At 38.9% G+C, this 17,511-nt stretch overlaps 1 protein-coding gene across 1 annotated transcript in view; it reads left to right on the top strand.

Moving 5' to 3' along the window:
* Window positions 1-10,518, top strand: part of LOC140231287 (dual specificity mitogen-activated protein kinase kinase 1-like) — a 58,181-nt gene extending 47,663 nt beyond the window's left edge. Inside the window, exons 6-11 of the mRNA XM_072311432.1 lie at window positions 1,704-1,828; window positions 2,907-3,120; window positions 3,766-3,839; window positions 5,399-5,460; window positions 8,002-8,047; window positions 9,389-10,518. Of these exons, the coding sequence (XP_072167533.1) occupies window positions 1,704-1,828; window positions 2,907-3,120; window positions 3,766-3,839; window positions 5,399-5,460; window positions 8,002-8,047; window positions 9,389-9,511 (644 nt within the window). The 3' untranslated portion in view covers window positions 9,512-10,518. The remainder of the gene's footprint in view (window positions 1-1,703; window positions 1,829-2,906; window positions 3,121-3,765; window positions 3,840-5,398; window positions 5,461-8,001; window positions 8,048-9,388) is intronic.
* The last annotated feature ends 6,993 nt before the right edge of the window (window positions 10,519-17,511 follow it).

Here is a 17,511-nt window from a genome sequence, read left to right as displayed (position 1 = left end):
AGGGAAATGAAGGGCAGATGATTACCTTGAAGTCAGAATTACAAGGTAGTCAGCTATATAAAAGTCTTTATTGCTCATTCAGCTGAAAACAGTCACTTTTATATCTAATAAAATTGTATGCGACATGTCTTCTTTTTTAAATCTTTCTATGACAACTTTCTTTTTTTTTATGCTCAAGGATAGCCTTTTAGATACCAGGTAGTGCACAAATGACCTTACTTACTTTCATCTTCAATCCATCATTTCAAGTTTTGTTGTCCTTCAAATGGATTTACAGAAGTCTTCAGTCTTTATGATATAACAGATTATGGAGGAAAATCATATACTTTTGTTGCATCTGACTGTAACATGATCTGTTCTATTGTGTATGATACAAGAAAACCACAGATGAAATTTTAAAGAGATTATAAAGAGAGTCTCCAATATCTACGCAGTCTGTGGTAAATGGAGATACCTCAACCCAGAATATTAGCAGGGAATATATCCTGATCTGTTCTATTGTGTACAAGAAAACGAAGGATGAAATTTTAAAGAGATTTTAAAGAGAGTCTCTATATCTACGCAATTTGAGGTATTTAAAATGGAGATGCCTAAACCCAGTATATTAGTGGGGAATATGTCCTGGGCCCTGTTTCATAAGGCTGCACGACTTTACGAACGACTTAAATATGGCAAGCCAAATGGGTTTCCTAATCATTGTTAATTTCAATAGCTAACATTGAAATTTGCAAATGATTGCATTTTAAGACGTTTTTAGTTCAAAGCATATTTTCCCCAATGTATATGAAATATTGACATACAGTCGTTCTTTGTTGAAACATAACAAAAAAAAATAATGCATACACATATTTGCACTTTGTATTCCATTTGTTCGTAAAGTCATGCGTAACTTTATGAACAGCTTTATGAAACAGGGTCCTGGTCGTGTGTGGAACCATATGACATGGATGTCGAAGATTGTTCAGCATTGATACTGCCCCGCTCCTCCCTCCACCCCATGTTTAAAACTGTTCTTTCTGATGTGTTAATACTCTGAAAATCGTATATAAGTTTGAGAAAAAAACAGACAGTATTATGAACAGCGATAGAGGGGCAGATAAAGGTACCACAAGCATCACAAAAAAAAAAAAAACACTTTGTGTACCAGCATTAGTTCATGCTGAAATGTAACCATGCAATCTGCAAATGGTACTTCTGTTTTATTTGTTTACAGATACTTTCCTGCATTTATTATGTGATAAATGTCAACAACAGCAATATGACGCAAATGACAAAGTAACCAGGTGGTAAACAGACTGATGATACAGTATACATGGATATATTCCATACAAAAGAACCTTATTTAATGAGATAAATTGAATATCAGATGGTTGATGGGTTTGACGAAAGTGTGTTTTAATAGCTTGTGCCAGATTTGTCTAGTGTTAAAACACAAAAGATGCAAAATGCAAAAGCAAGTTCATAATTTCTGATTACAGATGACTTCATTCAAATCTTGAGTGGAAGTCAGATCTGATGGCAGCATTGATTAGGAACAGTTGACCTATGTAAAGGCTACTGGTTGCATGACAATTTTTAATTGTGTGCATATCTTATCTCTTTTTGCAGGTTGTGCTACTCTTTCTTCAAGTAAAAAGTGTCATCATGCAGTATGTGCATGTTTTCTTATGTTTTTGTTATCTCCATTTTCCTATCTCATCCAGATGTCAAACCCTCCAACATCTTAGTCAACTCTAGAGGAGAAATAAAGCTGTGCGATTTCGGTGTGAGCGGTCAACTCATCGACTCGATGGCAAACTCGTTTGTAGGAACAAGGTCATACATGTCTGTAAGTAGTGTGCTAAACAGGACCAGAATAGATTGTGAACAGTTTAGTGGCTTATGGAGCAGTCACTTTGTATGTGTAAGGTTGCCTATGGAAGTGCAGTAGCCAGGCCAGTGAAGGGGGCCTATAGAGAAAGGTAGGATTTTACTCGACTACGGAGTGAGGTTCTACAAAAAGGACAACATCATTTGGGCCATGGGGAGACCCACATAGGCAAGTTCAGTAATACCTCGGTCCCAAAGAGGCAGCAGGACCAGTGGTCAAAAAATAGTTGCTAGCTATGCAGGTGATACAGCATGTAGTTGGACGCCTGGGTGGTGGTCAGGGTTGTGCTTTGGCCGGTCAAGGATGGCATAGGCTCAAGCAAGCCACAAGGCTTGTGAAAGAGGTGGCATGGCCAGTCAGTAGGGTACCAGTGACAGCCAGTGAGGCATCTTAGCTTGCAGCAGAGGTACTCTGGTTTTTATGTGGGAATGGCTGAAGGATCAGTTGGTAAGGTACCTGTCTGAACTGGTGAAACACCCATGCTTCTTGTGGAGGTACCAGGGCAAGTGAGGAAGATGGCAGGGCAAGTATTGAGGCAACAGGGCTAATGATATGGTACAAATGTGGGTGACAAGGCCAGTCAGTGATGTATATCATCAAGTGCTGTGGCCTGTGTGAAAGGTGTGTGGGCTCGTTGGAAAGAATCATTGTTAGTCAGAGAGAATCATTGTTAGCCGGAGAGGAGCCACAGCGTGAGAGTGCCATGGCCTATTTGAAGGTGGTATTACAAAGTCTGCAATGTATGTACATGGCGATGTGAGTAAACCCAATGAGTATTGTACAGATACAAACTGCTTTTCAGGGCATTGTTGATATTATTGCCTTGGAGGATCTTAACTCCATGCTCTGACACGTAGGAGCTTGCTTCAAGGTGTATATTTGCTATTATTTGTTGCTGCATGTGCTGCTTCTAGAAAGTGTACAAGTAGAGAATATGTGTATTGATACTTGTGAACAAGATGGCAAATTTACTTTTGATTCATATCATATGACTATTGATGGACTGCATTATCCACGCTTTGCTCCCCCTGTGCAGCCGGAACGGTTGCAAGGCACACACTACACAGTACTGTCAGACATCTGGAGTCTGGGCTTATCGTTAGTGGAGATGGCCATCGGCAGATATCCCATCCCAGCACCGGACGAGGCCACGCTAGCAACCCTCTTCGGCTACGAGCTGCAGGCAGGAGAGGGCAAGAGCAGGAAAACCAGTCAGTCCGGGGGCCGGGTTGGAACGAGACCCATCAGTGGTGAGGGTTATTACAAGTCCTTTTAAGATTGGGAGGGGTGGATGGTACTTGTACTTCTCAGAGGATTTTAAATGTGTCAAAAGTACAAAACTTTCACCAACTTGACTTCATTGATATGTCTGAATTTCATGAATGATCCGCTGCAATTAGCCAAACATGCAAAGTCTTGGAAAAAAACAGCTAATATCCTCACTCTGGTAATATGTAAAAATTTCATGAATGTCCATGAGACTTTTCCTATTTGTTGAGCAATGCAACTTGGTCAGCATGTAAGGAGTCAATGGACACATACATGTATCCATATTTTTTATTAGCCCAGCAGTGATTTTGAGTTGCCCAAAATGAGTGTGAAAGTGAGGTTCGTAGCATTCTTTCTACCTCTCTTTGTCTTCTGCTGCTGGGGAAAAAAACAAAACAAAAACAACTAAACTGAACAAGAAAGTAGAAAAGAGGAACCACACATCATGCATGGCAGCAATCTAAAACTGAAGAATAAACACTGGGCCAAACATTTGAGATCACCAGGTGTAGGGTTAATTTGTGTAAGGGTCGTCTGTGGTTATGATTGTTGGTAGGTTGTGTTTTGGATACATTAGCTTTGTAGTTTTGTCGTCTCATATGACTGCTTCACCTCTTTCTTTCCAGGGGTCGGTGGCGTGTTTTCAGACTCTCCCAGGCCAATGGCGATCTTCGAATTACTCAACTACATCGTAGAAGAGGTGCGTACTCCCGAGTCGAGAAGGAACGTGCATTGGCAATTTACCGCCTTCAATGGACTTGTAATTTTTGCCGCCATGTAAAAGTCTAGATGCAATGGATTGCATGTCATCCACAGTTATGCATACAACAGCATAGACAGTGTAGACAATTTATCGCATGAACCTAATGGTGGCAAAAGGTCAAGATCAAAGATCAATGTACTTTAGCACAAAAAAAGAAGAAGTAATTTCCAGCCATAGCTCCAGCTAGGAACGGCCAGTGGCCAGTGGTGATGTAAATTGGGGGCGTGGTAGAAATTACAGAGATGCCAACTGATACTTTTTTTTTCAGTATTCTGTACTTGTTTTGCCAAAAATAATCCAGGTTTCATGGAAAATACTGTTTTTCCAACATTAGATAAACTGCACATGTCTACTGCAGATATAATTTTCAGCCTTGTCTGCAGCTAGGAATGTCCGAGGTAATATCTGGTGAGGAGATTAGAAATAAATAATCAGGTACTTGGCCTGAAATGATAGGGGTGAAAGGTCAATAATCAAAGCCAAGGACTACAAAACTTAGGTTGAAATGCTGCGTTCTGATCATGAATTCCACCAGATAAATCCAATGATAATGTTATTTGGTGTGATGCATAGAAGTTTGTTTAGTGTGTTTTTTTTTTCTAAATATTTATTGAGCAAAGAGGACTTGAGGTCCATACATAATTCGAAATGAAGAAGAAAAGGAAAATCAGATCAAATGATATATCAAGGCAGATAACAGTCAATGTGCCTTGTGAGAATTTGAAAGTTGCTGTTCCAAGAAAATGTCATGTATCTGGCATGTTCAATATTTTCACCATGTTGTTGTGAATGTGTATTTGTACCAGCAGGTTGTTTCTCTCTTCTTCTTCTTCTTTTTTTTTTGTTTTGTCATTAATGTCCTTTGTTTTCTTTAAAATGCCAATGTGTAACTATTTGAATTCATCAAATTATTCGTCTCGGAAAGATGGAGAAAATGTGAAAAAAAAAAGAAGGGAAAGTAGAAAAAAGATCAGCATGCTAGAGACCATGTACACCAAGAATTACTAACATAAATATGAATATGTGGGACTAGGTGTTTGTGAGTATATTCACTTGAATTACAGAAATCACTTCTTATAATGAATCTATTAATCTTGCAGTTAAGGAATTCCTTCCCAGTGCAATTCATACAATGATACAACTCTGGTGGTGTTGCATGAAAGAGTGCATGGTGATGTTAATGAGGAAGAGAGGTTTGGGGTAACATGGTCTTACGGCAAACCTCTCTTCCTCAACTCTACTTGTGTTGTCTGTTTGTGCTGTTGTGAAATCATACAGGAGTTATGAGTGATTTGTCCTTTCTGTCTGTTGGCCTGCACTTTTTGTTTGCTTTCTTGTTTGTTGTTTCCTGTTTATAAACTTATGCACAACTTTCAGTCAACAAAAATGTAAATAGTAGCTGGATGCTGATGAAATAACATCAGGCGATGCTGGCTCAATTTGAGAATTATTTTCTCACCGTTTCTTTTTTTTTTCCTCTCTTTCAATTTGCACAGCAACCACCCAGGTTACCCAGCAGGGTATTTTCTGCTGAGTTTGTAGACTTCGTTGACCAATGGTAAGTTGTTCATAGTGTCTAAATCTTCTTTTAAAGGTAAAATCTGCCTTTGCTGGGGGTGGCATGCCTGTTGACAATGTTGATAGCATTTTGAGGTATAGGCTCAACCTCCTTTTATTTCCAATTTCAAGGCCAAGATTACAACTTCCAGTGAATGGACAGTGATGCTGTTTCAGTGGGCTAAATGATAATCACCGGTGGGGTATTCACTTGATAAGATAGGAGCACTGAAATATTTCTTTAAAAGTTGCAGAGTACAGGGGAATTTACCCCAACAAATATTATGTAGACTCACTGAATGCTGCAATATTAGTAGAACAGACCAGTGAAGTTGGAGGAAAATCCAACAATCTGATTGAAAGTTCTGATTGTGCCCATCCATTGCTGGATGAGAAGACTACAACAGTTTGGGATGTTGTTATAGAGCAACAATATAAAAAAAAAAAATATGAAGGGAATTCTACAAAATTTCTTTTAAACAGAGAAAGAGGAGAAGTACACATTATTTCAACATGCTTTTGACATACGTTTATGTTGAGGGTAATAGTATTTCCCCTGTCCTCTAAAAGAGGTGAATTAAGTGCTATTTCATGATGGTAGAAAAATTAAAATTTCATACATTTCTTTATATCATTGTCCTTCTGTGACATCACATAATTGTGGAAGTCTTCTTCCCCAGCAATGACACCATGTGGATTTGACCCAAACTTTGAAATTCAGAACTTGTGTACAGGTTGTCCAATTTCTCTCCAGACTTCACTGATGTGTACTACTAACGGTTCTGCGTTCACTCAATGCACTTGAATATGTCTTTATATTTGGGGTATTAGAATTCCCCTGTAATCAACTGTGACCTTTGTATGTACTGACATTGTAGGCAGGGCTCAACATTAGCGGTGGCTGGGTGGCCCAGGGCCACTAAAATTGATGTCTGGCCACCAAATTTCCAAAAAGGCTATTTTTTGGTGGCCCGATTGAACACTTAAGATTCAAAATGGATTATTATGTTTCCATTTATTTCGGGCCACCAAAATTTCAGATTTAAAGAGTTTAGTTGCCCAAACGGGCCACCAGAGAAAAAAAAAAGTTACATGTCAAGCCCTGTCTTCGGGAATATTATGTGTCACTTTAAGAGGATGAGAAAATGATCATGTTTAGGTATTCTCAACTGATGCTGCAATAAGAAGGGCAAAGTTTGAGTCACTGGCAAACATTATTCTCAAAAGAAGGTTAAGGACGCTTGTCAGTATGATTGAAATGACACAACCAGCTCTCCTTTATGAAATGAAAGGTTTTTGGCAAATCAAGATGTCACGTCTGTCTTGCAACCAGAGCTCATGAAGTACAATGTGCGCATCATATTGTGCACTGCCACTCTTTTTTATTTTCCCCCGGTTGCCAATTACTGCATGCCACAGCAGTAACCTAACCTGAAGGGTCCTGTGTAAGCTTGTAACCCGAGCAGTGTGCTCTGACGTCACCCTGCATGACAGTACTTGATGGGTTTGGAGGGGTGAGAGGGAAGCTAGAACAGAAGGAGATGAGTTTGGTTTCAATGTGTGTCACCTCCCTTCCAACAGGAGGGATAGGGATAGTTAGTGCAGGCACAAACCCTTGTTGGTCATAAAGGAGTCTGCACCAAGACTACCTGCACCACTGGCACTGTTCCATAGGCCCTGTAGGGCTCACACGGGTAAATAATTCCCCATAGAGACGTGTGTTAAAATTCAAATTTCAAAAAATTCTGTAAAATAGCTGGGAGAAATGAGGTGTTTCATCTTCACTAACCTGGATAAGTGAGATATACCCTTTCATCCATCAAATTTCCAGGGTGGGTTCTTCTGCTCAAATTCTGTCCAAGGGTCCGCAAAGCCAGACTACGAGTACTTGTCACTCAAAAAATCACCTATTTTCTGTACACGTACCCAATGAAATATAGTCCCCTCAAATTCCATCAGAAAAGCTTTCATCTTCCAACCAAAATGCAGTTTGTAGAGGAATTCATACTCAATATCTACAGCTATTCAGTTTTTTGCCAAACTACATCATTGATTTTTAATTAATTTTTTTCTTCATTTATTTTGGTATCTTTGGTACGAATTTGTGAAGGGGTGTGGGACAGTCCATTTTATTTGCAGGTGTGAGCCCTGTACTGTAGTGTAGCCTGGTTGAGAGAGACTGCAGTGCTAGTGGTGCATATAGTAGTCTTGGCGCAGACTCCTGTACGACCAACAAGGGTTTGTGCCTGCAAACTCGGATAGGCAAGCTACATAAGGTGATATAGCACTAGTAGCAGTTTAACTCTGTAATTACCGCTGAAGGCCTGTGTGCACAGAATGTCTATAGATGTTTGAAGTGGTAGTCCAAGAGGGGGTTAGTCTTGAGTTAAACTTGTGATTTTTGGTCCTGTAATGTCATGCCTAACCCTTTCTGTGACAGTGTGTACAGTGGCTATGGGGTTTTCTGTGCCAATCAACACTCAAAGCACACAGAGTTAATGAGCATTCATCACCGTTTTCAAACTTTGTTCTTGCTTTGCAGTCTCATAAAGAATCCTGGTGAGAGAGCTGATCTCAAGAATCTACGGGTAAGATTGCCGTTTCAAGCTGGCTGTCTCTGAACATGTGTTGTATGTTTAAGTGCAGGCAGATAAAAAACTAAACATATTGTATCTTTTATTCAGCTCAGAATACTGTAAAAGTGGATATTTTGGCGCGACTAATTTTTCACGCTTGGCCGGGTAAGAAGAGTTACACGTGTTTTTAATTCCGTGGAATCAGGACATCAACTACTGGAACATATGACACTCAAAATATTTGCGTGTTTTATTTTCGCGCAAGCTTCTGGTTGTGCGAAATGTGCGAAAATTTCAACACCGCGAAAATTTCCACTTTTACAGTAGGTGACTGGCCTTATCTGTGTGAAATTCAAGGCTTACAGGTGTATTTATATATGACTCAGATGATATTCATTGCTTCTTAGAAAATGAACCAGTACAGAAAACTCATACAGACACACACATTTCAAGATGAGACTGAAAACATGAACATTTCCATGTGTGTAATTATTAAGATGTGTGTATAGAGTGCTTCCTATTAATTGTAGTGGGGAACAGAAGAGTTCAGTGGAGCTGCCATCCACGTTCAAATTAAATTAAAAAATGCACAGAATATAGCCAAACAGAAAGCATTAATCTGATGGTACCTCATATAGCGCTATGTAGAAGAAATGACAATGACAAGAAATATGACAGCATTAACAATCATACATATGTTTGGGTTAGCACTTTTTGCTACTGATAACCCCATCCCCACAAAAACTCTACAATACTTTGAGGCAAATGATATTACTCATTATTCTGTATCTATTTATTTGTTTATTTTTTGGAAGCATATTTTTACGCATCAAAGCTTCTTTACTGAAGTCCTGTGAAGTCCTGTATTTTATCGGTTACATGTACCTGTATTATGTGATGGCTTTGATACACTTGTTTGAGTAATATGATTTGCACATCATCTGAATAAGCACATATTTATTTCATTCAAGGTACAGACATGTTTGGTTACACATACAATGTACAGTAGGGCTGGGGACCAAAGGCCGGGCCAAAGGCCGGGCCTGAGGCCGGACCCAAGGCCAGGGGCCTAAGTCCGGGCCAGAGGCCGGTGGCCCAGCAGGCCAGGGGCCCACAGCCAGGGGCCACCAGACTGAGACCACAAAGAGCACCAGTCACGACTTGCTGTGATAATGATGTGACATGTATAATGTATCGATGTAAGGGTTTGCGTGCAAACAAAACAAATTTCCAGAACGGACAATAAAATCAAATTGAATTGAATTGAATTGAATCGTGCTTTAGTGTGCATTGCATGCCCATCACATGGTGACTATTTCTTTCACTTTGGATTTCTCATTTGCGGTGCAACAGAAACACAAGTTTGCCAAGATGTCGGAGGAAGCCAAGGTGGACTTTGCCGGCTGGATCTGCTCAACGATGGGCCTCGACCCTCCTCCCCCAGACTCCACGCCGGCCGTGCAGACCACCGTCTAGGGACATAGCACCTGCATGGGAGAAAGGAGAAGGAGAAGACAAAAGAAGGAAAAAAAAAAACAACAACAGCAGAAGAATATCAACTATCCATTGAAATGCAAAGAAGAAAATGCATGTAACTCACTGTAGATCAAGCTTTACGTGATGTTGGACACCACGCCCCTTCCCCGTTGTAACATATGGCAGAAACGATTGATGGGTGAATGATGTGATGCTACAAGAGGCACGTACCGACTTCCCACAAGAACTGCTGTCAGGATGCAAGTTTTCCGTCTGTACCATGTGTCATTGCTTTGTGTGTCTAATAGTGGCTGTAGGACTGAGAGTTTGATACGTCCTCTCCCGGCGCATTTCTTGGTAAAAGACAAACTGATGCGGACAAGGGGACACCATATTTGTGGTCATTTCCTCATCTTCCAGTCCCAAATATGAGCATGTACAGCCTCACAGAAGTGGTTCAGGTCGTGTTCTGTGACATTGCCTGGCCCTTCATGTGCCACACTGTACATTCACAGACTTGCCAATATTCACGACATCCTGAATTTCCCCTAGCAGATCTCATTAGCGAAATGTAGTGAATATTTGAAGTATATTATCAGGCTTTTTTGTTTTTTTGTGGTAGTGCAGTATATAATTTTTTTTTTTTTCCTCTGTTGTGTTTACAAGTAAAATAGTGTCCTAGAATGGTTACAAAAATATTCTACCGCAATTTGATCATGAAGAAACAAAATGTGAAACCTCTCATGCAATGTGTATTATCATTAACTGATTGTATTTAGGTTCAGTCAATATCTCCTACACCTGAAGACTATGAAACCAATATACTCACCCTTTCATAGCACTTAGAGATCTTGCATTTTACACCTCTTTCGAAGGAGGCAGCTGTCTTCGCATTATGTTTGCATGGGTCTGGATATACCGATCTTGTATTTCTGGAGTTGCACGTAAGGGTGCTACAGATTTACTATGATGCAGGCAAAGAAACATGCATTACACACACACACACACACACACACACACACACACACACACACACACACAAACTAGCAATAGTTATTTGTTCACAGACTCATAAATGCACACTCATGTTAGGGTGGCCACAGATGGTTCAGATGCGAAAGGGTTAAGTACTTGCATACGACAGTGAGATTGCTATCAGTTGTAAGTCACAGGCTAATATTTCAGAAACTTGCACACCTATCACACCTAGCCACACCTCTCTGTTCAAAATCTGTGTGTCACAGACTTGGTACACCTGTGTATGTGAGTGTGTGTGTGTGTGTGTGTGTGTGTGTGTAAACATCACTTCACGTCATGAACACACTGTGTATTTGATGGCCTAGCATTGTGAAACTACTATCATGAGTGTGTAATTTGGTTTGCGGCCATTGATTAAGAAGTGACAATTGTTAAAGCGATCATTGTTCTCCTTTTCCTTAGTGACGAGAGGCCCTTACTCCACCATTAAGCCTCGTTAAGGGGGACTCTGTCACCGTTGTAGTCTCGCAGTGAGAGCTAGATGTGTGTGTGTGTGTGTGTGTGTGTGCAATTCAGAAACATACCAAGAAGTGGGCGGGACCTCAGACACAAGTTTCAGTCAGTACATAAAATCCAGACATCATATCAAGCCCTCACTTCGTGGCGCGTTGCCAAGAGTGCCGATGAGAAGCATAAATCAAAGTGACCCGAAGATCTGTCTGCTGCCTTAATGCATTCAGGTTTAATAGTTTTCTCCTTTCCTCCCTGTGGCATTGTGTAGCAATAGTATCATTTGTCCTTTCTAGCATTTGTGGAGCCAGTGATTCTTTTTTCCTTTATTATTATTATTTTTTTTTTTTTTGTAAGCTTATGTGCAATTAGTGTGATGTAATGACAAGAAAAGTCATGACATGTTCCTCAATTAATGTCATACAGTGCAAGCTGGGAAAATGGGCCAGAGTCTGAGATGATTGTCAAACGACAACAGCTTGGCAACTCTGTGATGACATTACGTGTGAGCATGATTGAGCATGCAGCGATTTAGAAAGCTGTGATGTTCTATCAAACAGCACTGTCCAGCACTGTCGTTATTTGGCGACCACATTTCAAAAGTAAAAGCAGTCAAGTGCATTTTGGATTGGAAACCAAGTGCCACTACCACTGCATGCACAACGGTAGTACAGAGTGCAAAGAAGTGATGTTGTAAGAAAAATGGCCTCTACAAGATACGAGGAATAGAATTTGCTTGAAGTTTATGAAGATTCTTTCTCATTGGACCCCTTTTTCTAGATCTTGTGAAAGCTTAGGAGAAAACAAAAGAAAGTAATAAGATATTTACAGTTACTTCATGCTCTCATGATCCTCACAATTCATAATGTACTGGTATGTGTGAATGTGGGCATTCGATACTGCTGAGGAATCGAGAGTTGAGTTGCTATGGAAACACTGTAACATCACATACACATTCTTGTGGTCTCTGCGGCACTCAGAATGTATCATCATATTAAAGTAGCAGTAGTAGTGAGGGGGGGGGGGGGGACCCATAGGTAATGCACACAGTTTCTTTATCTGGATTAGTGTGAAAGTAGTAAAGTGACTGCTAATGATCCATCATACGATTTGCAAGAGATATCCTAATGTTGTAGCCCTGGACTCAAAGCCTTCTATCATTGAACTTTAACACATCTTTTGTAGTGCTTCATCTTTGTGCTCCACAAGCTAATTCACATTTCTTGCCGTGAAGAAAAACAATTGTTGGTTTTATTTATTTCTAGTGCAGTATTGTCAATCAAATGCTGTTGGAACTGTTTTGTGAAAATATGGAAAGAACTTTGTAATATTGAAGAGGCACTGCCAAACAAATAAGAAAGAAGAAAAAAAAAAACAACCAATATTATTTGTGAAATTATGTGACTGTTAGATATTTCTGAATGTTGTGTTGTACATTTTATTTGTTTTGCATTAAAAATTTGTGTTTGTTTACACATTTTCCTCAAATTTGCATTTAATGTTACTTTGATAACTCTGTTTTCAGGATTAAGCAGGAGTGAGAAATGTATGGAGGTTTCACAGACAAAAAGGGAATATTTGGCTATTTTTGTATATATATAATTATGAACATTTTAATTCCCATGTTGTATGCTGTCGTGTCATATACATAAAAGTGATATGATGGAATGCTTATTTTATAAGAAAGTTGCAGTTTAATGGAGCAGACTTTTGGCAGATTGATTTGATGTTGTATCGAAGAAGTCCATCATTCCTATATGTTTTGCCAGAAGACTCGTTAGAGGACATTATGTAAACCATGTGGCATCGTAGCAAATATTGCAAGAAAAGAAAAGCAGGAGATTTCATGAAAGTGGTATTATGTATATCAGAGAAAAAAAAAATCACTGGAAGAAAAATTGTAATAACAACAACCACTTGAACTGACAATTTGATCCTGATATCACCATAAATACTTATAGTGCATTTATGAAGGCCAAGCTATGTGTTTGTGTGTCCACTTTACATTGCAAGAGTAAGAGTTTAGAAATTTGGCATCAAGATCATGTTTGTTCTCTGAATGTCAGGACACTATTTACCATTTGCATGATAACTTGCAAGGGTTGATTGCTGTATGATTGTTAGAGTCATTTCTCTTTTTTTCTCCCCTTCCCACTGATGTTGCATTAGTTTCCCACGATTTCCTACTTTTTTGGCATGTAGTATTTGGCAATATAGAGGTGACATTTGAAAATTTGAAAGCTTTCGGCAGTAATAAATTTAAGGAGCGGTTTTAGCCAAACATGTATTTCTCTTTCTGATAAAGCTTTTCACCAATTAGCATTGTTCTAGAGCTACCTGTTATTAGTGTTCTTTGTATTTGTGAGCGTGATAACACAAGTAGGGTAGAAAGCATGCATTTCTTGCATAAACTGGGAGTTAGATGTGTATGTGTTAACTTCAGCAGTGCCACAAACACTACTCTAATTATCTCTGTGTTTGACTTTCTAGTGGATGTATTGTGGACATCATATTTGGTATATTATGTCTGTATATCAGTGTCCTGAATAGATCTTTTAATTGAAATATTATATGATTTATTATCATTTTTTTTTTTTGTCACTCTCTCTCTTTCTCCTTTTTCTTTTTGTATGGTATTATTACTCTCCAGTGATTTGAAGTTTGGTCCCAATCATATTTTCTTTAGTCACTGTAGTTGGGGAAAGTTTTTGAAGCAGGAATCTGCAGGCTTTTTGGAAGAGGCCTTCAGCACTTTAGAATCATAGAGACCATTGTCTTTTTGTTGTTGTTGTTGTTGGTCAGCCATCAAAAGCATGTGTAGGTAAACAGACATGAGAGAATGTGTTTGGACATTGACAATATGCAGCTTTGCTTACCCCGTGTTTAATCTTGTTAGAATCTTGTGTGTAGAAGAAGAAGAACATAGAGCCACCCGCCACGAATCATATCGGCTAGAGGGGGCACATCTGTAGGTTATCACGATCTTGCCGTCTTTGTTTTTCAAAGTTGCTGCTGCTACGTGTGGTGCAGTCATCAGACATGTGAAAAACATTTCTATACCTGGTCTGTTGGAATGGTTCCAATCACGTACTGGTATTCATAATTATAAGGTGGAGGATGTTGCTTGGAATGATATTTTGCCCCCTTTTTATGGAGGATTTTTACTCCTGATGAGTAAGGTAGATATTCCCTCTTGTTCCTTTTAAGGCACCCATTTAAGTACTTAAATAGCCCTTTTGCTATCTTGCTGTGCACTTTACCTGTTTGTGTACAAACTTAATTTTGATACCACTCTACATGCTATAACATCTGCAGGCTCTTCTGGTTGATATACGTAAGGACTCTTTAAAATGATAGAGAGTATTGTTTAGAATGTTTTTGAGATACCACTCTGCATTGTCCATCTGGCGGGGTGTCGAAGCAAGGCACATAATTTTTGTAGTGCACAGGTTTGTAGGTCACGTTACTATCAATGTGTAAAGTTCTCATTCAAACATTTCGTTCTTTCCACTTCACCATTTTAAAGCAGCCCCTTACTGTGCCACTAACGACTGCACACAAATAATCTGGCCCAACTTTAAACTGGCAAGTATAAAGTTATCAAGAGGTTTTCATCCATCTGTATAATGTTAGGATTCTTTTCTCACTGATACACATGAGGCTAATCAGAAGTTGCTTATTTTCTCTTCATGTAATCTCAATACAAGCACGCTGGGTCACTTTGATGTGATATTTCATGGAGAGATGTAATGTAGAATGTCGCAGTTTGAATGAGATGTCTGTGATAGCACACTGTGATGTTTTGAATGATTTTGGGTATGGGCTGTCTTCCGTAGTCCTGGGTGAATCATGCCAAACTCACGTGGTGACATGTCTACATAGTGGCAGGCAAGGAGCAATAATCTGTTATGAACAGCGCCACCGTGGGTGTCATTAAGTGCAATCTGCTATAAAGACCTGGTTTCCATTTCTACTGCAAGCCTGGACTTATTGTTAAAAGTCGTCCCAGTCGCAACTCGTAGAAAAAAAAAAAAAAAACAAGCAAGAACAAGAAAGTGCAGTGGTATTGAGCTTCAGAATGGGATGTGGTAGGTGAGAAAATAATGAGTAAATGGAAAATATTTCAACCGACTGACTGAAGATGACAATTGTTTTTCAAGTTTATAGTGTAGGAGGGCAGTCATGTTTAAAGGCACGTTTGATGGGGTGTATGAGCCAGAAATGTCCCTTGTCTGGATAGAAGTAATGTAACATGTGTAAAGGAGTTACATTCTGTCAATTGGAGCCTGGAGGGCATAGAGAAACTGAGATGAGGGCATAGACAAAATATGATGCATGTCCTTGTAGATTAAAGATCAGTGTGTCATAGCTGCTCTATGGACTTGATCAAGTTTAACGTTGCCACCAATAATCGTCAGATGGGTGGGTATATAGGAGCGCGGCCAAACCTTTTCATACATGTACTTGGTACATGTTTATGGAAGGAAGCTGGAGATGCTGAATTTCTGAGTAAATGGATACATTCAGCTTAACTAGTGACCATCGTGCAGAGCATGCTTGCACAACCTTAGCAGTGGTATCTGTGTTTTGTTTTTTTTTGTTTTAAATGCAGAAGCTGATAAAAAACGTGATTTTGCAGAGATTATGTTTCATCACTATGGTGAGTTTGAAGTGGAATTGCAAATTGATGTGTGAGAGAATGTCCGATGTACGCGTTGGAACTGGGACGTGGCCGCCATTACCTCGTCAGTCGATATATTTCTATATGCGTCCTTGTGCTCGTGCATATTGGTGGAATATGTGATAAAACAGACAAAGATATTATATGCAGCACTCAGAAAGAGACATACAAAGATATTGAAATGACGCCTAATGTTGCTGTAGTATGTATAGAAATTGAAAAGGCAGTGAGAGTTTGTACAGTTTTAGATTGTCGGAAAAAAAAAAAAAGATAATGAGAATATTGTGTAGAGTCGCCCCACAGGTGTAGAGATGCATTTGTGGTTTTTCATTTTGCATAGAAAAAAAAAGAAGAAACATAATATATATCATACATGTAATTATATCATTATAGCAAGGTGTCCTGAATGTACAGTTGTTTGTTTTAAACAGTATGAATAATGGAAGAAATAAACCTCTTAAACCAAATACAAACCCACAGTACCCGTTGTTGCAGCAGCGTGTTAGATCCTCGTGTCTGTATTGATAAAGAGAGATTGACAGTGAGTGTGATAGTGCGTCTTAGCCTAGCCTCCTGTTAGCTTTGTTCAAGTCAATTCTGTCCAGAAGTGAAATTCATATCGAGTTAATCGAGGGTAAGCTTATAAACCAACTACTGTATACGCTATAATTTTCGCGTACATAAATTTTCGCGAATTGCCGCTGTCACACATTTTCGCGAGTGGTTAAATTCGCGATTGGGGGACCAGAGAAAATATGAAGCGGCAAAAAAGTGTGAATTTTCAACTTACGAGCAAATAAGAATGATACTAGTTATACACTGCATGAAAAAGACTTACCAAACTCTGAGAACTAGTAAGTAAGAATTCAACATTTTTGAAGTGGTTAAGTCCATCACACTAGATTTCTGACAAGTGGTCCCCTTGCGATAATGGCTTGGCTCTCTACAGTATTCGTAAGTAGACGTGGATGTACGTAAACAAGCTTAGCCAGTATGGTCTGTTCGGTAAGCCGTGACATGTTATACTAGTACTGAAATGTTCGTATCATCAAGGCATGGGATTCATTTTGGAAGGTAATATTTTCGCGTGTTGTTAATTTCGCGAATAGCTCCCGACTCGCGAAATTCGCGAAAATAAAACCCCCGCGAAATATATAGCGTATACAGTATAAAAAAATATATATATATATATATTATATATGTTCATCGTGGAATTTTCCATGTGTTGGACTTTGTTATAATTATAAGAAGAATGGGTCTCAAATACACTACACTGACGAAGGTCTGAGGCAGGTTGAAAATTTTGTGAATAAAAACCTTCTTGTTGGATCTACAGATAGCGTATTTGAGACTCATTCTTCTTATAATTACATATACATATATATACATATATACATATATATATATACATATATATATATATATATATATATATATATATATATATATATATATATATATATATATATATATATATATATATATATATATATATATATATATAATGTATTAGTAATAATCGTTATCATGACTTTGTGGAATGTGTCGCTTCACATGATTTTGACGGATGCGGGTTGACTCCAGCAAGATTTACTGTAGTCATGGATATGGGATGAATGGTCGAGAGCAGTAGTTTGAACATTGATTTTTCTGGATTTTAGTGCAGCCTGGGTCTGCCATGAGTAGGAATTTTTTTTTTTTAACTTCATTTTATTTCTTTGTTAACCAAAATGAACTAAAAGGGGGGGGGGGGAAGAAACAATAACCCATGCCAATTCCTGGAAGAGGCTTACACTAAACATGTGGTTTAGATTTAGTGCTTAAATAACAG

Source organism: Diadema setosum, chromosome 7, assembly GCF_964275005.1.
Source record: "Diadema setosum chromosome 7, eeDiaSeto1, whole genome shotgun sequence".
NCBI lineage: Eukaryota > Metazoa > Echinodermata > Echinoidea > Diadematoida > Diadematidae > Diadema > Diadema setosum.
This window is presented reverse-complemented; position numbering and strand designations above follow the sequence as displayed.